The sequence below is a fragment of the Gigantopelta aegis genome, chromosome 1 (assembly GCF_016097555.1).
Source record: "Gigantopelta aegis isolate Gae_Host chromosome 1, Gae_host_genome, whole genome shotgun sequence".
NCBI lineage: Eukaryota > Metazoa > Mollusca > Gastropoda > Neomphalida > Peltospiridae > Gigantopelta > Gigantopelta aegis.
In genome coordinates this window covers 41,268,519-41,292,844 of record NC_054699.1, presented here as the reverse complement: position 1 = coordinate 41,292,844, position 24,326 = coordinate 41,268,519, and the positions used below count along the sequence as shown (strand labels likewise).

Below are 24,326 nucleotides of genomic sequence, written 5' to 3'. Positions count from 1 at the left end.
GGCGAAACGACTCGGGGGCGAATAGGAATAAGGGCGAAACGACCCGGATTCTATATAAGCACTGATATTAAGTTAGCATAAAAAATAAACTTGGCATCCCTAACTTTTAATTTAATTATTTTGAATTCACTGTTGACATTCATAGCTTAATTTTTATTTCATTTTGTGTTCGTTTTGACTAGCTCCCTTTGTGATGCTTTTGAGACATTATGCGGAAATATAACAAGAACAAAAGTTAAAAGCGCATGTCTTAGCGGAAGTTACCGAAGAACCAAAACATGGTAGGTTGACTACGCTGTTTTTACTGTCAAATCGAAACTATTATTGATATTTGGTGTACATTTGGTTTTGTGTCTTGTATTTTTTCAGCACAGACTAAAAACTTCACAAAAGGATAAAGTCAGGCACTTCATTGCCTTCACACAGACGGGCGAAAAGACGGCAATTCAATGTTTGGGAATCCATGATTGGAAACTTGATGTCGCAATTGACAACTACTTCCAGAATCCGGAAAGATACAACAATGAACCAAGACATGCTGTTGACAAAAGAAGACTGGAATCTCTTTGGCATAGATATAAAGGTGGGAATTTGGGCAGCAAAAGATTAATTTATTCATTATTTCCAATTAATATGTCCATGCTATTATAATTTTAAATTTATTCTAAAACTATCTTGAAGTGTCAGATTTTATCTTCCTCATTACATAAGCGCAATTGGAAAGAGCTCTGCCAGCCTAATATACCTGGTGAAATGGAGCTAATTTTTTTGCCAAAAGTTGTCTAAAGTCGCCAATTTATCAACAGTAGTGAGAAGTCAAATCCAACAGTTTATTTAATATTGAACAATGAACTTTGACTACTGGATTAATTTTTGACAAAAATTACATTGAGGGGGTACAAATTTATAACTTTTACTCACATATTTTCACTTAATTTTTTTTATAAATACATAAAATAAATTTTATATTTGAATCGGTTTGTATTATTTTCGGGGGGTTTTCACATTTTTATGATAGTTTAGATCAGTTATTTGTGATTCAAATTAGACCAAAAAAAGAGTCACGTTTATTTTGGGCATTGTGGCTAGATGTCCAGTATTTATGTCCAGTATTCACACTGTGTTTTTCTGAACAGATTTGGTTTTGGAAACTTAATACGATTCATATTCCAATATTTCGTCATTTTTGTTATTGGTAAAATTATCAGTTTTTTTATATTATTATCAAATTAGCTGTCACAATCGGCTATTGATTCCTGTAAATGACTGCGGCGTGATGGTTTGTGTTTGTTTAACTGTAACAATTTTTTTTAAAGTGACTGTGATGTGATGGTTTGTGTGTGTTGAAAGTGACTGATGTGATGGTGTGTGTCTATTGAAAGTGACCATGATGTGATGGTTTGTGTCTGTTGAAAGTGACTGTGATGGTTTGTGTTTGTTGAAGGTGACTGTGATGTGATTGTGTGCATGTGTTTTGAAAGTAACGGTGATGTGATGGTTTGTGTCTGTTGAAGGTGACTGTGATGTGATGGTTGAAGGTGACTGATATGATTGTTTGCGTGTGTGTTGAAAGTGACAGTGATGTGATGGTTTGTGTGTGTTGAAAGTAACTGATGTGGTGGTTTATGTTTGTTGAAAGTGACTCTGATGGTTTGTGTTTGTTGAAGGTGACTGTGATATGATTATTTGTGTGTGTTTTGAAAGTAACCATGATGTGATGGTTTGTTTGTGTTGAAAATGACTGTGATGTGATGGTTTGTGTCTGTTGAAAGTGACTGTGATGTGATGGTTTGTGTGTTGAAAGTGACTGTGATGTGTTGGTGAAGGTAACTGTGATATGATTGATTGTGTGTCTGTTGAAGGTGACTGTGATGTGATGGTTTGTGGTGTGTTGAAGGTGATGTGATGGTTTGTGTCTGTTGAAGGTAAATGTGATGTGATGGTTTGTGGTGTGTTGAAGGTGATGTGATGGTTTGTGTATGTTGAAGGTGACTGTGATGTGATGGTTTGTGTGTGTTGAAGGTGACCGGGGGGCGATGGTTTGTGTGACTGTGATGTGATGGTTTGTGTGTGTTGAAGGTGACCGTGAGGTGATGGTTTGTGTGTGTTGAAGGTGACCGTGAGGCGATGGTTTGTGCGTGTTGAAGGTGACCGTGATGTGATGGTTTGTGCGTGTTGAAGGTGACCGTGATGTGATGGTTTGTGTGTGTTGAAGGTGACCGTGATGTGATGGTTTGTGGTGTGTTGAAGGTGACTGTGATGTGATGGTTTGTGTGTGTTGAAGGTGACTGATGTGATGGTTTGTGTGTGTGTTGAAGGTGACCGTGATGTGATGGTTTGTGCATGTTGAAAGTGACTGTGATGTGATGTTTTGTGTTTCAGACCCGCACGAGGAAAACAAGATGACAGTGGACGGGGTGATGAAATTCCTCGAGGACCTGTCTCTCAACCCCGAGTCGAGGACTGTCTTGATCCTGGCCTGGAAGTTCAAGGCCGCGACGCAGTGCGAATTCACTAAAGAAGAGTTCGTGTCAGGGATGATAGAGCTAGGGTATATCACGTCTCAAACTGCGTCAAATTGTATAATATTGGATCATTGAATTATAGCTACTTGTATTGAATCAGGACATTCGCCAAAATTGCTTTGTAAATTTTAATACCCATTATCAAATTTTATTTTAATTTGGCGAAATAGTTGCTTTTAATAATTAATATTTTGTTAGAAAGCAACTGGGTTTCTGAAATTTTTGAGGTTTAAAAAAAAAAAATTGTTTTCTGCTCGCACTTTAACACAATACCCAACACTTTTGCAGATTTCTTTTTAAACTGATTGAATACGAAGCAAAATAATGATGACACGATATCTTGTCATTGGGTGTAAGTTTTTAAACTTGCTGTTCGATTTGTTTTGTATTTGTTGGGTTTTAGGGTGGATCATTTTGTCAGGTATGTTTGCACAGCAGTATTAAGTAATTATTAATTAAATAAAGATACCTTTTATTCGTATTTCTTTTAAAAATACTGTGGTCAAGTAAATTTTCAACAAAGGTTCAACTGGAAGACATATCATGGCGTTACTTGTTTTGGATAGGATAAGCAAAAGTCATTAAAAAAAACCCCTAAATATATTGCCAAAAACTAGGAAAAACCATGTCATGGTTTTTTTTTAAAAACAATTTTTATGTCAACATGTGATGTTTGAAAACCATATTTTTAGACATCTCAAGTTGACATAAAAATCGAATTAAAAAACCCCTCATGAAATAGACTTTATCTACAGTTATGAAGCATGAATAAAAATAAAATTAATGTGTTCTTTCATATCTATACCTACATTTATTACATACCTGTTCCATCTTACTATATTGAGATAAAGACCTTTTGAAACCGTGTGATAAATTTATTTTGTATCAGAACTTTTAAATGGGGAATTCCCTTTTTCTTTTTAAAGCAGTTAGCACCTTTGATTTACTGACGTTATATGATTTACAAATTACGTCACATCGTATTTGAAACATTACACAAGGCTCACGCAGGGTACGATTCTTAACATTAAGTAAATCCATGAAAAGAGTTTTGATCATAGATTTAACAAAGTGTTATGACGTTAAATTAAAAAACATTTTTGTAAAACATGAAAATGGTACATGTATGTAATAAATACAGAACTTCACAGACATTGTTTTCGCTTCCTATTTATTGCACTTGTTTATTTTGCGAAAGAACATACCACTCGACCGCTACGCAGTCTTGTGGTATATATTTTTGTATATATATATAGGAAGCAAAAACAACTTATGTGAAGTTCTGTATTGTGTTTAATTTGTCTTTTCAGATGTGATACTATTGACAAACTCAGGAATCGATGCACAGCCATGGAGGCAGAGATTAAGGATGCACACAAATTTAAAGACTTTTACCAGTTTACTTTCAATTATGCCAAAAACCCAGGTCAAAAGGGCTTAGGTAAGACGTCTCATTTAAAGACAGATTTTATAAATAGAAATAAATGCAAGTAGTTTTTTGTTTTGTTAATAATTCCCATTCTGAATATATACTGGGTAATTTAATGAAAATAAATTTTGACCTACTTCATGGCACAACAAACCAATACATGAATATTATAATATATATATGTGTGTGTGTGTGTGTGTATGTATGTATGTATACACACACACACACACACACACACACATATATATATTAGGGAAGATCACTACACAAGTTTTCAACATTAAACAGTAGTTGCTGCTAAATTTTCAACTGACGAGAAATATCGCTAATAAAGATTTTGAATACAAAATGTTCCCTGTATATTTAATTTGTCTTGAAAAGTAATTACTGTAAGTCCTTGGATACATTTTTTATTTTTTTTTATAAGGCCAGTATTTTTTAATTTCTAGGTTTACAAACAAGAACTTTTGTGCATAAAGGTAGGAGGAAGGAACCCCCCCCCCCCCCCCGAAAAACCTGTTTGGGGTTTATCAGTAGGGTGAATTTTTTTTTCTTCTCACTTTTACCTTACGAAATGCGCCACAATAGACTAGAATAGTAACTTTTTTTTCTTTAGAGCTATTTGTGGAAGTCGGACAAAAAAATAAAAGTGAAAAATACGACTTTTTTATTTTTATTATTCGAGAAAAATTTACGTCGGCGGGTTCGTAAACCGAATAATAAAAAAAATACTGGCCTAACCCTGATGCTCTGAGACCCGGGCTGTATTCAAGACAGACTTCTATTTTCATGCAAATGTTTTTTAGATACCAATATTTTTTTAAGTTGATTATGTCTTTCACATTCTTCTTTGGTATTGAAGAATAAGATTATTATATGAATTAACACCCCCCAAAGATTTTGACATCATGCAACGGAACTTGATCATTAACCTGACAAAACTAGAATGGCACAAACAGGCAGGTCTCTATTCAAGGAGGGGCAGGATATAGCTCAGTTGGTTGAGTGTTCGCTTGAGGTGCTTGCGTCGCAGAATCGAACCACCTCGATGGATCCATTCAACTAGTTGGTTTTTTTCTAGTTCCAGCCAGTGCACCACAACTGATCAAAGGCCGTGGTATGTGCTTTCTTGTCTGTGGGAAAGTGCATATAAAACATCCTTTGCTGCATTTAGGAAAACTGTAGTGGGTTTTCTCTGGTGACCGTGTGTCAGAATTACCGTATGTTTGACTTCCAATAGCTGATGATTAATTAATCAATGTGCTCTAGTGGTGTTGTTAAACAAAAAAAGTTTTAACTATTCAAGGATTAACAGTACTTCAAGTAACCACATGGTCATCACATCTCGCTATTTTTGTTTATTATATACATAGCCATAAAATGTAAACATTTACAGGAACCATAAAAGCGATATTCGGCGAAAAGTCATATTTTTATTACATTTTACAATCTAGTTACAGCGCTAATTTTCACAATCCCATCAGACATGGAACCCTGATGAAATATAAACCACTGTGGGGGGGGGGGGGGGGTGTGCATTTTTATAAACAATTCTTTATTGGAATGGTCCAGAAATAAGCAAGCAATTTAGATAGGACATTTTGATTACATCGTTTTAAATACACACGATAATTCACAAATAAAACCTGGTTTGTTTTTAGACTTCGATATGGCTCTAGCGTACTGGAACATTGTGTTTTAAATACACGGTATAATTCACCAGTAAAACCTGGTTTGTTTTTAGACTTAGATATGGCTCTAGCGTACTGGAACATTGTGTTTTAAATACACAGTGTAATTCACGAATAAAACCTGGTTTGTTTTTAGACCTAGATATGACTCTAGCGTACTGGAACATTGTGTTTAAAATACACACGATAATTCACCAATAAAACCTGGTTTGTTTTTAGACTTAGATATGGCTCTAGCGTACTGGAACATTGTGTTTTAAATACACGGAATAATTCACCAATAAAACCTGGTTTGTTTTTAGACCTAGATATGGCTCTAGCGTACTGGAACATTGTGTTTTAAATACACGGTGTAATTCACGAATAAAACCTGATTTGTTTTTAGACCTAGATATGGCTCTAGCGTACTGGAACATTGTGTTTTAAATACACACGATAATTCACGAATAAAACCAGGTTTGTTTTTAGACTTAGATAAGGCTCTAGCGTACTGGAACATTGTGTTTTAAATACAAGGTGTAATTGACCAATAAAACCTGGTTTGTTTTTAGACTTAGATAAGGCTCTAGCATACTGGAACATTGTGTTTTAAATACAAGGTGTAATTGACCAATAAAACCTGGTTTGTTTTTAGACTTAGATATGGTTTTAGCATACTGGAACATTGTGTTTTAAATACACAGAATAATTCACCAATAAAACCTGGGTTTTTTTTAGACACATAGACATGGCTCTGGCGTACTGGAACACTGTGTTTTAAATACACTGTGTAATTCACCAATAAAACCTGGTTTGTTTTTAGACCTAGATATGGCCTAGCGTACTGGAACATTGTGTTTTAAATACACAGAATAATTCACCAATAAAACCTGGGTTTTTTTTTAGACACATAGACATGGCTCTGGCGTACTGGAACACTGTGTTTTAAATACACTGTGTAATTCACCAATAAAACCTGGTTTGTTTTTAGACCTAGATATGGCCTAGCGTACTGGAACATTGTGTTTTAAATACACATGATAATTCACCAATAAAACCTGGTTTGTTTTTAGACCTAGATATGGCTCTAGCGTACTGGAACATTGTGTTGGCGGGCCGATTCAAGTTTCTTGATCTGTGGATTTCATTTTTACAAGTAAGTGTAATGTGCCACTAAGTGCAATGCTATACAACTAAGTCTTGTATAAGTGAGTATTCGAATTCTAAGCATTGTATTACTAAATGTAATGTTATACAAATAAGTAGTGTTGAATATAACCGAGTATAGTGTGAAATAACTAAATGTAGTGTTATAAATTAAGTAGTGTTGAATATAACCGAGTATAGTGTGAAATAACTAAATGAATGTTATACAAATTAGTGTTTTACAAGTGAGTGTAGTGTTGTTACAATGAGTGTAGTGTTATACAAATGAGTGTAATTTTTTACAAGCGAGTGTAGTGTTGTAAAAATTAGTGTAGTGTTTTACAAGTGAGTAGTGTTGTTAAAATGAGTGTAGTGTTATGAAAATGAGTTTAGTGTTTTACAAGTGAGTGTAGTGATGTTAAAATGAGAGTAGTTTGTAAAAATGAGTGGTGTTTTACAAGTGAATGTAGTGTCGTTAAAATGAGTTTAGTGTTATAAAAATGAGTGTAGTGTTTTACAAGCGAGTGTAGTGTTGCAGAACCAAGTTTAATCCATACCTATTGTTCTAATTAGTGTAGATTGTTCTTCAAGAATCCACACCAGTAAAACAATTCAATTTGAACTTTTTAAGCGTTCAGGTCAGGGATTCAAACCCACTACTGATAGGACTTGTATGTTGTAAATAAATGTTTAAAGGTTTAGCCCACGAGACCAAATACCTGCGTCATCAAATAAACATGTAATTTAAACCTTATAAACCTGATACTATTGATAGTAATACATTCTGGCTAAAGATTGTCGGAAAGTATATCGGTAATCAGAGATTACATGTTTAGCACATGCATCACACTTAACGCCAGCCAACTATTGTTGAGGATTTTCTGACCGAGTTGTTCAGGTCATTTCCGAAAGGATCCTACAGTTATTAGATATGTAAATATTTGTTGCCATTTTAACCAATATTTCTATTTCCAGCTTGTGCAACACGGCAGGTATATCAAAGGCTGTGGTATGTGCTATCCTTTCTGTGGAATGGTGCATATGGAAAAAAAAACCTTGCTACTAATGGAAAAATGTAGTGGGTTTCCTCTCTAAGACGATGTCACAATTACCACATGTTTGACAACCAATGGCCGATGATTAATAAATCAATGTGCTCTAGTGGTGTCATTAATGAAAACAGACGAACGTTTTCCCATAGCCGATGATTAGTAAATCAATGTGCTCTAGTGGTGTCGTTAATGAAAACAGACTTGAACGTTTTCCCATAGCCGATGATTAATAAATCAATGTGCTCTAGTGGTGTCGTTAAACGAAACAAACTTACAGAGATGGGCAGGATGCACTACAGCAGATAGTTCAGATTAAGTATTAAGTATTTCTCAAAGGGTGAAACAGTTTCTCTCCATGTATTAAACTCAATATATAACACTGCTAGTTTTAACACAACATTGCTTATAATGTGTGCTTTTTTTCTGCTTTTTTTCAGGAGCATCATAAACGCTCTATACCAAAAGATACGTGGAATTTGCTTTTAGACTTTTGTAATGTGATTGACGATGATATGACAAATTATGATGAAGAAGGTGAGGTTGTCTCCCTTTCCTTTTTTCCCCCTGTCCTTGTCTTGTCATGGGACAGGATCTAGCTCAGTCGGTAGAGCACACGCCTGAGGTGCTTGATTTGTGTGGACCACTTTTCTTATTGGTTTTTTTTTGCCCCTGTCCCAATCTGTTCTTCAAAGGCTGTGGTATGTGCTGTCCTGTCTGGAAAAGTGCATGTAGTGAGTTTTCTCCAAAGACTGTGTTAAGTGTAACATCAAATAGCCCATTATTAATAAATCATTGTGCTTATGAGAGAGGGTATTGTACATACAATTTGTTCAAAGCGTGGCCATAACTACTGATTATGCTGTTAGTCCCTTACTGGGCCATGGTTTGTGCTATCCTGCCTGTGGGAAGCGCAAATAAAAGATCCCTTGCTGCTAATCGGAAAGAGTAGCCTATGTAGTGGCACCAGCGGGTTTCCTCTTAAAATCTGTGTGGTCCTTTACCATATGTCTGAAGCCATATAACTGTAAATAAAATGTGTTGAGTGTGTCGTTAAATAAAACAGTTCTTTCTTTCTGTTCTTTACTCTCAGATTTCTTGATCACAGAGTTATGGCCCTCGTAGGAGACCTGTATTGGGCTTCGTAGGAGACCTGTATTGGGCTTCGTTGGAGACCTGTATTGGGCTTCGTAGGAGACCTGTATTGGGCTTCGTTGGAGACCTGTATTGGGCTTTGTAGGAGACCTGTATTGCTTCAGCAGTACTCTTAGCAAAATAATTTCATGAAATAAATGATATTTTGTTAGAAAATATCTGGGTTTCTGCTATTTTTGAAGTTTATTAGATAATTTGGCAATTTTGTTCTTTTTAACCCAGAGCTATCCCAGCTCTCAGAAATGCTTGCCCTAATTTCACTTTCACTTTTGTTTTCAGGAGCTTGGCCTGTCCTGATTGATGATTTTGTTGAATACGCCAAACCTCTTGTTCATGGACCGCGGAGTACGACAGTATAACACAGAGTGATGTTATATCTTGTTATTGTTATTGATGAAACTATGAACATTATGAAACACTGAAGAAGAAAACAGAAACACAAAGACGAAGCTAGTTGTTTTTTTATATAACACATGTACAGATGTCTCTCAGGTTGAACGTTGAGTTGAGATTGATCCACATCCTGTCTATAGGGGCGTCCTCATTATGTGCTTAGTCACACCGACTTGTCGCATGCGATCGAATCATACTGTGAGAACACCTAAATTGGAATGACTTTCATCTTATACGACAAGTCGTGTCGTGTCTGATTAGAATACGTCCTATTTCTCACGACAAATCGTAAGCTCTCGGCCAATCAAAGCACATTACAGTTCAACCGTTCAGTTTTGCCACCTCCGTGTTTTTTTTGGTTTGCTTATAAACGTGTCAAAATGTCTGGATTTCATGAGTCCATAAAACCCACTATTGTCCAGATGTGGTCAATAATTGTTTTGTTACATAATACGATCAGTAAATTGTCTACATTCATGTTTTGTCTATTTCAGTGAAAATTTGTGTGCACTTACACCAGCCTCAGTGGTGTGGCTAAGCCATAGGACATAACGCTGGGAGGTACCGGGTTTGCAGCCCGGTACCGGATCGCACCCAGAGCAAGTTTTAACGACTCAGTGGGTAGGTGTAAGGCCACTACACCCTCTTCTCTCACTAACCACTAACAATTAAAAAGTAACCCACTGTCCTAGACAGACAGCCCAGATAGCTGAGCTGTATGCCCAGGACAGCATGCACGGAAATAAGTCGAAATGAAATGTGCACTTACATTTTCTGCAAAATATTTTTAAACTGACGAACTTTGTTCTTATGACGTGACGTCTTCACACACACATGATTTGAGTCCCTACGACAAATCGCATGCGACAAGTCGGTTCAACAAATCGCGTAATGAGAACTCCGCTTTGTTTAACAGCATCGAGACAGTCATAGTGGATGATATAATCAGACCTGTTGGTTTTTGATACTCGCTCTTCTAGCCTTGAAATTTTGTTCCTTTACTTAGCAAGGGAAGATTGTGGTTTGTTTTTAAAACACACGTGTATGTAAAGTATATTTTTTTAACTTAATTTGCTGGTGTTCATTCAGTGAGGTGTATAACTAACCATTAAATATAGATGGTTGTGGCCGCATTAGTAGACAACAAACATTGCCACATGTCTACCAATGATTGCACTGAATTTGGCACCACTCGTGACACTATGTAGTCTTTGTGTGTCAAATTCAGGTTAAATCTATGTAGGCATTGGTTAAAAAAGCATACTTATAATTAAATTTCAAATTGTTAATCTGTCATTTGTAATTTAATTATGACTGATTTGTTTTGTTTTTTTCTTTTTATTAAATATAAAACGATTGTGCACATCCCCCCTCCCCCCCCCCAATCAGCATTGTTACTGCATGATCTATGAAGAAAGTTTTAATAGTTACGATTATAGAAAATTAAGAACATTTTCGACTGATTTTGACTGATTATTGAATCATGCTTGCAAAATCAGTTTAAATGTCTTTTCTATGAACAATGCTTTCTGCATATTATCATACTATGTTACAGACTGACTCAAATATATTTTCCCCTTCATTTATGTCTGTTGTAAGTAATTAATTGTTGAGAAAATTTCAAATCTGTAAAAAGAAATCTGTATCTGTTTGGATACAGACTCATAAACTTTGAAATAATTTGAGAAATATTTCGGTAAAATACTTTCTGTTCTTTGCTTGAAATACTACACTATGCACATCTGTGTGTGCATTTAGATGTCTCATTGTTTACAGAAGGTGGCAGTCCTCCTACAGGCAGAGGGGGAACCATATACATGTATCTTGGTTAAAAACAGCTGTCCTCTGTAAACAAACTGACAGTGAGTCTATCATAACTTCTTTTGAAATCAGTTTTGTGTCGAGATATGGTATTGAATATGCTAATGGAACATGTGAAGTTGTTATAATTTCTAATACACTTAGTTTTTAAGAATGTTTTGGTTTGTTACTGGCAAGTAGATGAGTAGATTAACACAAATTACTGTTAGTTTTCTCGGGGAAAAACAAACGTTGTTTTGAAGGTGATATACCTTTCGGATTGTAACAGTAATACTGCAAGCCTTGGTTTGTTACTGGCGAGTAGATTAACACAAATTACTGTTAGTTTTCACGGGGAAAAACAAACGTTGTTTTGAAGGTGATATACCTTTCGGATTGTAACAGTAATACTGCAAGCCTTGGTTTGTTACTGGCAAGTAGATGAGTAGATTAACACAAATTACTGTTAGTTTTCTCGGGGAAAAACAAACGTTGTTTTGAAGGTGATATACCTTTCGGATTGTAACAGTAATACTGCAGGCCTTGGATTGGGTCTAAATGGTGGAGATTTTACATTACGGCAACGAAACAATCATCTCTTACTACAAGACAACAGCACCCATTCAAAATACTCAGTGAAGGGCTGTATGTTTTCGTAATACAACTTTCCTGAGTCACATTCGAGTATGATGACCAGTTAGTAACATGCAAAATAAGACTCAGCTTGTTTGGTTATGAGCTGTTGTATTTTCAGGGCACTGGAACATATGACTAGGGCACTGGAACATATGGCTAGGGCACTGGAACATATGACTAGGGCACTGGAACATATGACTAGGGTACTGGAACATATGACTAGGGCATTGCAACATCTTACCACCATTAACTTGCAGCCCTGATACAATTTTTGACCTGCAGCAAAGATGGTAACAATGGCTCAGATCTTGAACTTCATCACAGTCCAATCACCATTCTGAAATCATACAGAAATTGATTGTTAAAATGAACAAGTGTTTGTAAATTGAACTTAAATCATACAGAAATTGATTGTTAAAACGAACAAATGCTTGGAAATTGAACTTAAACCATACAGAAATTGATTGTTAAAACAAACAAATGCTTGGAAATTGAACTTAAATCATACAGAAATTGTTTGTTTAAAAAAAACAAATATTTGGAAATTAAAGTTACATTATGCAGAAATTGATTAATAAAACAAATATGGAGTTTTTTTTAAATGAAATTAAATCATATAATAATATATCAAGGATGAGAAATTTAGCTTCATTAAAAGTGTGACAATTGTACAATCATGTAGTTGGTACAGCAGTTTAAGAGCTGAGTGTTGCGCAACACACTAACATATTCAGAGATAGAAATCTTCTTTTTTCCTTTTTTTTTAAATAGAATGTTTGGTATTTAGGAGCACCCTAAATCTGTTCCTATCCTTATTCTTTGATATAAAGCTTACAGTCACCCTTTATGTATCTAGACAGAAATGTTTTCTGGATTTTTTTTTTTTAATCCATTGTAATTTCCATTCTTGCTTATTGAGCTTTAACGTACACCAACAGCCAAGTGAATGAACACAGCAAGAGCAGCAGCTTGTTTTACTGGAAAGCTTGACAAAACAGAAATATTAAAAAATATATATATATCTATGCCTAATCAGACTTTTACGTTCATCATGGATTTGAAAACTTGAGCTTCAAAATCTGGAGCCACTTAATCAAACATTGGTTAAAGGGACATTTCCTAGTTTTTAAACATATATATTTAACTATTATAGTCATTTTTGATAACTGAAATCATACTTTACTTGGATTTTATTGTTTAGATTATCAATTTCCGTACATTCGAAGTGTTTTTGGTCATCCTGGTGTTTTCAATATCACAAAATGCATTTCTCATATTTTAAAAAATGCACGTGCGTCTGATAAGTAACAGTTATGGAGTCGAGTTTTAGTCAAGTTTTAGAGGGTATTTTACAGACTCATGTTTCTCTCAATTGTAACTTTATCCAAATTTGTTACAGGTTTGTAGATTAACTAAAGTTAGTGTTAATTTTCACGGGTTGAAACTAGGGTCTGTCCCTTTAACTAAACTTAGTGTTAATTTTCACGGGTTGAAACTAGGGTCTGTCCCTTTAACTAAACTTAGTGTTAATTTTCACGGGTTGAAACTAGGGTCTGTCCCTTTAACTAAACTTAGTGTTAATTTTCACGGGTTGAAACTAGGGTCTGTGCCTTGAGAGAGTTTTTTAAAACCAAGAACTGAGTCATTACAAATAATAATTGAAGACACAGTGTTGAAACTTGATTTACAACAACCAACGGTATTCATACATAATCTAATCTAAACTTTATTTCGTATTTGTGCAAAAATAATTTAAAGAAAAATAGACTGACCCAAGGTTAATTTAACAATGTTTTGAACAATTGGGGCCCATATGGACTGCCAATTGACTGTAGGTGAAAGTTTTGAGTTTTTATCAACTATCTGGTGAAAGCTTGAGTTTCAAAATCAGGTTGCTCTGTCAGTTAACAGTCAGGTGAAAGTTTCAAAATCAGGTTGATCTGTCAGTTAACAATCAGGTGAAAGTTTGCATTTCAAAATCCAATGGTACTGTCGACTGACTGTCAGGTGAAAGTCCGTCACAACCCAAACTCTTGTCAAATTCTGTGAATCTTCCGACTTCCTTGTGAACGACAACAATGTGATTTGATGTGATTGTGAATCAGCTAGGGATTGCGAGGTGAACTCTGACATTATTCTGCACATCTAGGATATATTCTAAAAATAGCATTAGTTGTGAACCCCGTGTTAATAGTTCTATTTTTATTATTCATTGCTTAAAGCAAATTAAATATTCAAATCCTGGATTGGTAGTCTCTCTGTTGTGATCTTTCATACAAGGGAAGGGAACTCTTTTAACTGTCCATATCCAAAAGGTTCAGGCACGCCTATCCCGGCTTTGACCTCTGACCTCGCCAGTGTCTTTCATACAGGTAACATATAACTCATCAAGGGAGATAATCTTAGTTACAGGGCCAGCCACCCAAGTTCAGCCAGGTAATGTTCGATAACGTTTGCAAACTATTTGATTGGTTCTCAACGTGGCCATTTTGTTTACCGAGAAGTGCATAAACCAGTCTAGCGGACATTTTTCTGTTCTGTCTGGCTGAAGTTGGCCCTGTTCCAACAGGTTTATAAAGCCCACTATCTGAATTCACATCCTAACAATAATTAATGGGAGATAACTTTGGTTGCAGAATGTAACAGAAATCACAAATTTTAGTTTTACTCTTTTTGTATAGGTATAATGCCTGTCATTAAATGTAACTGAACTCGCAAATTCTAATTTTACTCTTTTGTATAAATCTAATGTCTGTCATTAGAATGCAACGCAACTCACAAATTCTAAGTTTATTCTTTCTGTAGACCTAATACTTACTATTAGTATGCACCAGAATATGTATCGTAACAGAACTCACCTATTACTAATGTTTATCGTTTGTATTGCAGACCAAAGGTACTGCAAAATCAATAATCTCTACTAACATTTTCTTAGATTACGTCATCTACATGTAGCTATATATATATGTATATGTAATAAGTTTATTAATTACAAATGTTAACAGCTTGCACAGACATGGTGATGCAGATTTTTTCCAATTGTATAAAACTAATATTTAAGAAAACTTTAGAACTTATAATTTCCAAAAAAAAATAAAAAATCTTTTTTTTTTTTTTAATTTTTGGAATGCATCGACATTATTGGCAATATTGTTGTGACTTCTTGGTATTTAGACTATTTCAGACTTGTAAAGTCAACACTTCAAAAATACTGCCTGTAATCATAGCATAATTAGTTGCATGTCGAAGTTTGTAGTTATTCCACACGGATTGATAAGGGTTAAATTGGCTATTGGCAGCCTTGTGTGGCTATGGTGTTATTGAAGTACTTGTTAATTTATTTTGTCTTAATTATGCAATTATCACTGTATCAGTGTATCATGTAGTGCTTATAATAGTGAATTTCAGTAATGCGAATACGTAAAACTAAAAAACGGCTTCTGTGCACTGTAAACTGGGAAAATAACGCATGTGTGTAAATGTTTTCATCGTTCACCCTCTACCACAAGTCACAAAGTTTAATTGCAAGTATTCTTTTCCAGGTTTAAAGTGTGCTTTAGGCAATGCCAGTGATTCGTGGATTTTTACACATTGCAAACACTTGCTGAGATTTTCAGAATCAAACATTTTTTAACGTAAATTGTGCTTTGTTGGTTATTTGTTTTGTTTTGTTTTGTTTTTTTCTTGATCACTAGAAATGACATTTTTGCTCTGGGCCATTTCCAATACGAAATACAAGTAGTTGAAACTCAAGGCTTTAAATGCATCAGTCACCATAGAATTGTCCATGTGTTGACCCCCACTGAATTGTTCTTTAATGTGCTGTGCTAGCACGTCTGGGTATTCATTGTTGACATGCTGCCACAGTGTTGTGATGTGCTACCACAATGCTGCCACAGTGTTTTGATGTGCTACCACAATGCTGCTGCAGTACTATGATGTGCTACCACAATGCTGCCAGTGCTGTGATGTGCTACCACAGTGCTGTGATGTGCTACCACAGTGTTGTGATGTGCTACCACAGTGTTGTGATGTGCTGCTGCAGTGCTTTGGTGTGCTACCACAATGCTACCGCAGTGCTATGATGTGCTACCACAATGCTACCAGTTTTGTGATGTGCTACCACAATACTGCCACAGTGCTATGATGTGCTACTACAATGCTGCCACAGTGCTGTGATGTGCTGCCATAGTGCTGTGATGTGCTACCATAGTGCTGTGATGTGCTACCATAGTGCTGTGATGTGCTACCACAGTGCTGTGATGTGCTACCACAATGCTGCCACAGTGCTTTGATGTGCTACCACAATGCTGCCACAGTGCTGTGATGTGCTACCACAGTGCTGTGATGTGCTGCCACAGTGCTGTGATATGCTACCATAGTGCTGTGATGTGCTACCACAATGCTGCCAGTGCTGTGATATGCTACCACAGTGCTGTGATGTGCTACCACAATGCTGCCACAGTGCTGTGATATGCTACCACAGTGCTGTGATGTGCTACCACAATGCTGCCACAGTGCTATGATGTGCTACTACAATGCTGCCACAGTGCTGTGATGTGCTACCACAATGCTGCCACAGTGCTTTGATGTGCTACCACAATGCTGCCACAGTGCTGTGATGTGCTACCACAATGCTGCCACAGTGCTCTGATATGCTACCATGTTTAATAAAATAGGCTCCTGACACTGTGTAGTAGTGTGTAGTGATGTGCTGTTAATGTACTGTTGGTGTACTGACACTGTGTAGTAGTGTGTAGTGATGTGCTGTTATTGTGCTATCAGAGTACTGTTGATGTACTGACACTGTAGTAGTGTGTAGTGATGTGCTGTTAATGTGCTATCAGAGTACTGTTGATGTACTGACACTGTAGTAGTGTGTAGTGATGTACTGTTGATGTACTGACACTGTTGTGAGGTGCTGTCACAGCACTGATGATGTACTGGCACTGTGTTGTGATGTGCTGTCACAGCACTGTTGATGTACTGGCACTGTGTTGTGATGTGCTGTCACATCACTTTTGATGTACTGGCACTGTGTTGTGATGTGCTGTTGAGGTACTGGCACTGCTGTAATGTGCTGTCACAGCACTTTTGATGTACTGATGCAGTGCTGTGATGGGCTGTCACAGCACTGTTGATGTGCTATCCCAGCATTGTTGATTTACTGATACTGCTGTGATGTGCTGTCACAGTGTTATCAATGTGCTGTCACAGTGCTATCAATGTGCTGTCAATGTACTGTCATAGTGTTATCAATGTTCCTGTCACAGTGCTATCAATGTACTGTCACAGTGCTATCAATGTACAGCCACAGTGCTGTTGATGTCCTGTCACAGTGCTTTCAATGTGCCTATCAGTGCTATCAATGTACTGCCACAGTGCTGTTGATGTACTGCCACAGTGCTGTTGATGTACTGTCACAGTGCTATCAATGTGCTGTCACAGTGCTGTTGATGTGATGACACAGCATTGCTGTAGTGTGATGACACAGCATTGCTGTAGTGTGATGGCTTGCCAATAGCAGGGTTATTACCTGTTATTAGATTTTGAAGAAATGATTTTTGTGTTTATCCATGGTATGAAAGTCTTGTGTTTTCATTGCTTTGTAGTTGTTTTTAACCATAACATATTATTCTGTATCCGGCTGAAATTTGTACACCATATTTTACTTTATTTTGCTTTTTGTCTCTTTATTGTTTTGGCTTCGGCTTATGATCTGTTTTTACTTGACTAGTACCCAGTGTGCGTCACGTGACATGTTTATCGACTGTGTGTGCTACGTTTGCACCATCATTGCACAGTAATTTCAATATTATATTTACTACTTTGGAAGTCAGTTTGCATCAAAGGCAAATAAAGAAATTCGTCAAGCCACTTAAACAACACATATCCAAAATAGTTTTGATATATATTTGTCATTTTGTAACCAGAATCAGGGCCATACTTGGCTGAAATTAATGGGTGGTAAACAGAATTAGGATAAAACCTGGCTGAAATTAATGGGTTGTAAACAGAATTAGGATAAAACCTGGCTAAAATTAGTAGGTGGTAAAAAGAATTGGGATAATACCTGGCTGAAATTAATGGGTGGTAAAAAATAATTGGGATAGTACCTGGCTGAAATTAATGGGTGTTAAAAATAATTGGGATAATACCTGGCTGAAATTAATGGGTGTTAAAAATAATTGGGATAATACCTGGCTGAAATTGATGGGTGGTAAAAAGAATTGGGATAATACCTGGCTGAAATTGATGGGTGGTAAAAAGAATTGGGATAATACCTGGCTGAAATTGATGGGTGGTAAAAATAATTGGGATAATACCTGGCAGAAATTAGTGGGTGGTAAAAATAATTGGGATAATGCTCGGCTGAAATTAATTGGTGGTAAAAATAATTGGGATAAGACCTGGAGGAAAATGGTTGGGGGGGGGGGGGGGGGGGGGGCAGTAAAAACAAGAACTCGAGTTGGGGGTATAAATTGAGTTAGGAGAAGGGGTCCTCCATAAAAGTTATATATTCCCTTTTTTGTTGCAGTATAGCTACAAAAAGGATTTTCTAATAGGCACTTCAATCTTAGTTTTCACCACTAGAGTAGTATGGATTTTATTTTTTTATTTGGAGGAGGGGAACATATATATATATATATATAAGCTGGAGAAAAGAGATGATTTGGGGGCTGTCATGCCCACACTCCTATCTATGCCAATGCATTTTATAACTGCCACTGTATTCCTCAGTTAGTTATGGCCAGGATAATGCATTTTTTTATTGCTTCATTTGTAGGTTGTGAGATGCATGTAAAACAATCAGTCTAGAATTATTTTGATGGGAAAAAAAGAAGGATACACACAGAATTTAATTTACTACTAGTGTAGTAATGCAGGGAACAGTTTGTTCAGTATCGCGTCGTGATTCGCTACGCAAAATTCCAGAGATCGCTACATTATTTTAAAACATTCAACCGTAATTGCTAATCAATTTTCAATTGACTATAAATATTGCTTATGACGATTTTAAAACAATGTTCCCCGTAAATTGTCTGTGTTTTCATACAAAGTTGTAGTGTGGAATTCACTGCTAGTGACACGACCAACTGTGAATTGCGGCTTTTCGTTGCAGTCACTGTTTGTTACTATTTGTGTGATCCTTTTCTTTCTTTCCTGGACGGGACATAGCTTAGTGGTAAAGCGCTCGCTTGATGTGTGGTCAGTCAAGGATCGATCCCCGTCAGTGGGCCCATTGGGCTATTTCTTGTTCCAGCCAGTGCACCACGACTGGCATTATATCAAAGGCTGTGGTATGTGCTATCCTGTCTGTGGGATGGTGCAGATAAAAGATCCCTTGTTACTTACGGGGGAAAAATGTAGCGGGTTTCCTCTTTATGACTGTATGTTAAAATTACCAAATGTTTGACATCCAATAGCCGATGATTATTAAATCAATGTGCTCCAGTGGTGTCGTTAAATAAAACTTCTTCTTTAAGACAGGCGGTTGCTTAATACAGGTGGCTGTTTAATACAGGTGGCTGTCTGAGCAGGTTCGAATGTATTTGAGACATAATATGCAATTTCACGTAATGTACAGCGTAGTTTTACAGATGGTTTCTTAATACAGGTGGTTGTTTAATACATGTGGCTGTCTGAGCAGGTCCGACTGTATTTGAGACATAATATGCAATTTGACGTAATGTACAGCGTAGTTTTACAGATGCACATGTACCTTAAAAAGCAATAAGTCAAGAAATCACTGTATGCTTTACCCGGGATAAACAAAACAAGTGTTTACTAACTCCCGTATAAACTTGAGGTGATGCCATACGATATGAATGCCTGGTGCGAGAAAAAGTAAAGTTAACATTTGTTTTGTTTAACAACACCACTAGAGTACATCAAGTTATTTATCATCAACTAAAGGACGGGACGTAGCCCAGTGGTACAGTGTTTGCTTGATGCGCGGTCTGTTTGGGATCAATCCCTGTAGGTGGACCCATTGGGTTATTTCTCGCTCCAGCCAGTGCACCACGATTGGTATATCAAAGGCCGTGGTATGTGTTATCCTGTCTGTGGGATGGTGCATATAAAAGATCCCTTGCTGTTAATCAAAAAGAGTAGCCCATGAAGTGGCGACAGCAGGTTTCCACTCAATATCTGTGTGGTCCTTAACGATATGTCCGACGTCGTATAACTGTAAATAAAATGTGTTGAGTGTGTCGTTAAATAAAACATTTCTTTACTTTATCATCATCTATTGTATATCAAACATTAGTAGCAAGAGATATTTTGTATTCACCATCCCACAGAGAGGATAGCACATACCACGGCCTTTGATATACCAGTTGTGATGCACTGGCTGGAACGAGAAAAAGCATAATGGGCCGACCGATGGTGATCGAGTCCGATCAATCCTAGAGTGACCGTGCATCACGTGAGCATTTTACCACTGGGCTATGTCTCGCTTCATCATACGAGAATAACCAATTGCATAACAAAACGATGAAATCATAATGTTGTCTGTCATAACAGGCTATTCGCACACGATGCACTCTATCGTGTAGCGTCGCCTTTAAAGGTACCGATTCTCATCATAGACGGTGTATAATATATTCGCTATTACACCTTTTGTATCATTAAATGACACATTACTAACAAAATTTGAGTAAATCCAATGTTTTTCTGAACATCCTGGCCTTTGTAGTTCAACGTGAATAATAAATGTGAAAGTGAAAAGGTACAGATCTTGGAAACGGTGGCTGTCAGTGTGGTCGGTGCCAGATTTATAAGGAGGCAAAGGGGGCAGTTGCCCCGGGCCCCCCTGCCAGAGGGGACTAAGGACTTCCTTTATAACAAAAAAAAATGTAATAATTATAATATTAATTCATTTTTTTATTTGTAATGTAATTTAATTTCTATGTTGAGGGGCCCCCGAACCTGAAGTGCCCCAGGCCCCCCTAGGTCTAAATCCGGCCCTGAGTGTGGTACCGTAAACCTTGGATCAATTCTCTTCAGCACATGCATCCAGATTTTGTAATCGAGTTTTAGTAGTCTAGTTTTGGTTCTGTTCACTGAACTACGTGTACTTTGAATATAACACATCAGTGATCATGGATTAATTACGAGAGATAGCAGAACCCAACAACTGATAATGTTACAGCTGTGTGTTTATTTTTAATGTAGAAAACACGGCCACGTTTTAATACTGGTTACTTGTGACACTGTTCACAATTTGAGAGCGATTTTGTTTCAATTTTTAAAAATTTATATTTTTTTTGTTTAAATGAATTATTATTAGGGTAAAGTGGAAACCTTAGTGTAAAATTTTATATTTTCAGAAATGTTGATTTTTATTATCTATATGCTGTAAAATTACGTAATTTAAGTTAGATGATGAATATTGCAAAAAAAATTCTGGAATTTTCATAAATGTTGATTTCTTTTTTAATTAATTATTAATATGGTAAGGTGGATAACTTAGGCCTACTATAGTATTAAGTATTTTTAGCCAGATGAATAGTGTAAAACAATTAGTTTCAGGTGATTTTTAGAAATGTTGATTTTTTTTCTTCTCATGAATTATAATTATTTAATATGGTAAGGTGGTTAACTTACTGTAAAATCAAGTATTTTTAGCAAGACGATGAATAGTGTAAAAAGTCTGCTATAATTTGGCTCTCGACATGGAAGCCATTATTTGGGTTATCCATTTGTTGTCTTAATTTTTCAGGTTTTCCTGAAAGTAAAATCTGATGGAAATATAATGCTTTATACAAAAAAAATCAGTTGTCTTTTGTTGATATTTAGTTGTTTTTAATTTATTTTGTTTCTTCCACCAGGGATAAAAAAAAACATGTGGACTTTTAGCTGTTGTGACATAATGTAGCTCAGTGGCAGAGCGCGCCCCTGACGTGCGATTGGTCACACGATCGAACACGGTCAATGGATTCAAGTGTTTTTGCCTGTCCCAATCAGGGCCCCATGATTTGTTCATCTACAGGGCCGTCAAAGTCCCCCTCCCAACCCCATATACTATCAAATACAAGCATACGTAACCCATAATATCCATGAAGACACTAGGAACAAAATAAAACCCATTAGAACACAATCTCTAATTGTATTATCACTGTGTAGATTCTGATCTTTTTTCTTCTTTTTTTTAAATCCCAAACAGTGCCCCAAGACTGGTATATCAAAGTGCTTATAAACAAAAATATCCCCCGAATGTTTTGGGGGGGGGGGGGGGGGGCGGTCGATAGAAAGTATGGCGGCAACGGGTTTTCTCATCTTTGTGGGTTCTAACCATAATGTCCGACGTCAATATAACCATAATAAATTGTGTTGAGTGGTGCTCATCAAATAAATAATTTGTTCTAACAGTCGTCAGAACTACTGTGCAAAATATTGAACCGCTATGCGTGCAGGGGGCGGGTGGTTTAGACTGGTGAGCGAAGTTTATTGGGAGGGGGAGGGTCGAGTATGTGTTGAAAAGAAAACACAAAATGTGCCTGAGCGGGGGGGGGGGGGGGGGGGGAGAAGGTCGACCCCTGAATCCCCTCGTCAGCACTCGCGCTTCAATCCAGACGTTTCCCTTCCAAACACCACACAATCACAGCAAGAAAAACGCTTGCAACGAAACGGTGATAACCGTTCCAGTGATGTGTTCAGTGACGGCGGTCAACGCTAAAATTCACGATTTACTTATTCAGATCTAAGTAATTTATTTTAAATAATAATTTTGGGGTTATAAAACTCCAAAGAGTAACTGACCACCGTCTGAAAATGGGTCATTTTGCTATCAGGATGCCAAGAAATCGCGTCTAAAGCTACCCAAGTAATTAAAAACAAAACATTCTTGAGTTATATTATGCAAAATAATCTTTAAAATAGTTACGAAATTATTGTTTAAAACTGGCTAATTCAGATACCAAAAAACCCACATATTTAAAGCCATCCAATTTAATAACATTTACTGGGGAGTATACTCTCGGACCCCCCTAGACGTCTTGGACCCTGATTTCTACCGCCTCATTTTGCGATTCAGTAAAATTAGTTTTATTTAACGACGCCACCAGAGCACATTGATTTTTTTTATCTTATCGGCTATTGGACGTCAAACATATGGTCATTCTGACACTGTTTTTAGAGGAAACCCGCTGGCGCCACATAAACTACTCTTTTACAACAGGCAGCAAGGGATCTTTTATTTGCGCTTCCCACAGGCAGGATAGCACAAACCATGGCCTTTGTTGCACCAGATGTGGATCGATGTAAAGGTATTTGACGTCAAACATAGGATTGTTGTGGTATTAGAGTGGAATTCTTTGCCAACCTTTTGGTTGTCGGGAATTGCAAAATAAAATAAAATACATAGCTTGGTCTCTGACTGTAATGAGAGCGTGTTTATGTCCAAATGTCTGTCTAGCTCTCTTACAGTCAGAGTACTCGGGCTAGTTGATTTATAAATCAGTGGCTGATAAATAATTAGGCCTTATTTAGATCCAAAAAACATTAATAATCAAAAGCCGAGAAACAAGATTGAAATTAGTCCGGAGGTAGAAAGTGTGGTTATTTCTAAAGCTGTACCCTAACCGGACGCGTGCGACGCGAGCGGTTTTTTTTTTTTTTTTTTTAGAAACCATAGGAATGTCCCTTTAAGAATAGTATTCGCCTTGCACTATTGTCCGAACCAAATTGTTAACAAATACCAAAAATTACTCTCCTACCTTTAATTGCCGTTAGATTTCCTCCAAAGTTTGTCCAGACACAAATCGCGAAAAAACCCACTACAAATATACAGATTCCACACATGAGACTGCAACGATGTCGCCGATATCGTCTTTGTTGAGAATGCATAGGAAAAAATACATGCAGTTTTCTGCCGTCTGCCATGTTGTTTCTTTATGGAATACTCTTCAAGAGGGGTGAAAGCCTCCAAAGTATGTGACACTAATATGAAATCAATGATCCTCTAGTGGTATCATTAAAAAAAAAAATAAAAAAAAATAAAAATAAAAATAATAATAAAAATATGACGTCATCACATTTTTTTTATATCATAACATGTTACGACGTTGTTAGATTAAGTCCTGTCCTTTTTACCCCTCTTGAAGAATATTCCATAAAAAGTTAAAATGGCAGCTGGCACAAAATTACATGTTTTTTGCCATATGCGCCCTCAGAGAAGTCAATATAGGTGACATAGTTATCATCTGGTATGTGGAATCTGTGTCATTGTAATGGTTTTTTCAAGATTTCTGTTTGGACAAACTTTGGAGGAAATCTAACAGCAATTAAAGGTAGCAGAGTATTTTTTCGTAGTTGTTAACAATTTGGTTCGGACAATAGATTGAAATGTACATCGAAAAGCACGAACTTCTGTACACCATGTTCACTGGTTTTTATTTGTGCAAACTTTTCGTACGGTGTGTAACTTTAAATGTTACACCGAGTTTCGTCGACACAAGTTTTCCCGCCTTATTTTGACAGGATTCCCGAGAAATGTAAAGGAGGGAATTTCCAGAAATGA

At 36.6% G+C, this 24,326-nt stretch overlaps 1 protein-coding gene across 1 annotated transcript; it reads left to right on the top strand.

The window, feature by feature from the left end:
• Positions 1–180: 180 nt before the first annotated feature.
• On the top strand, positions 181–12,824 carry LOC121375080 (DCN1-like protein 1). The gene is made up of 7 exons (XM_041502314.1): positions 181–281; positions 370–583; positions 2,383–2,551; positions 3,836–3,966; positions 6,698–6,780; positions 8,260–8,356; positions 9,254–12,824. Exons 1-7 carry the CDS (start codon positions 279–281, stop codon positions 9,331–9,333), a joined length of 777 nt encoding a protein of 258 aa, XP_041358248.1. The 5' UTR covers positions 181–278; the 3' UTR covers positions 9,334–12,824.
• Positions 12,825–24,326: the final 11,502 nt, after the last annotated feature.

Bases quoted from the DNA above. Each gene is read 5' to 3' on its own strand.
- LOC121375080 (XM_041502314.1), top strand. The intron at 2,552-3,835 runs GTATATCACGTC...TTGTCTTTTCAG, and splicing joins TCAGGGATGATAGAGCTAGG to ATGTGATACTATTGACAAAC. The intron at 3,967-6,697 runs GTAAGACGTCTC...GTTTGTTTTTAG, and splicing joins CCCAGGTCAAAAGGGCTTAG to ACCTAGATATGGCTCTAGCG.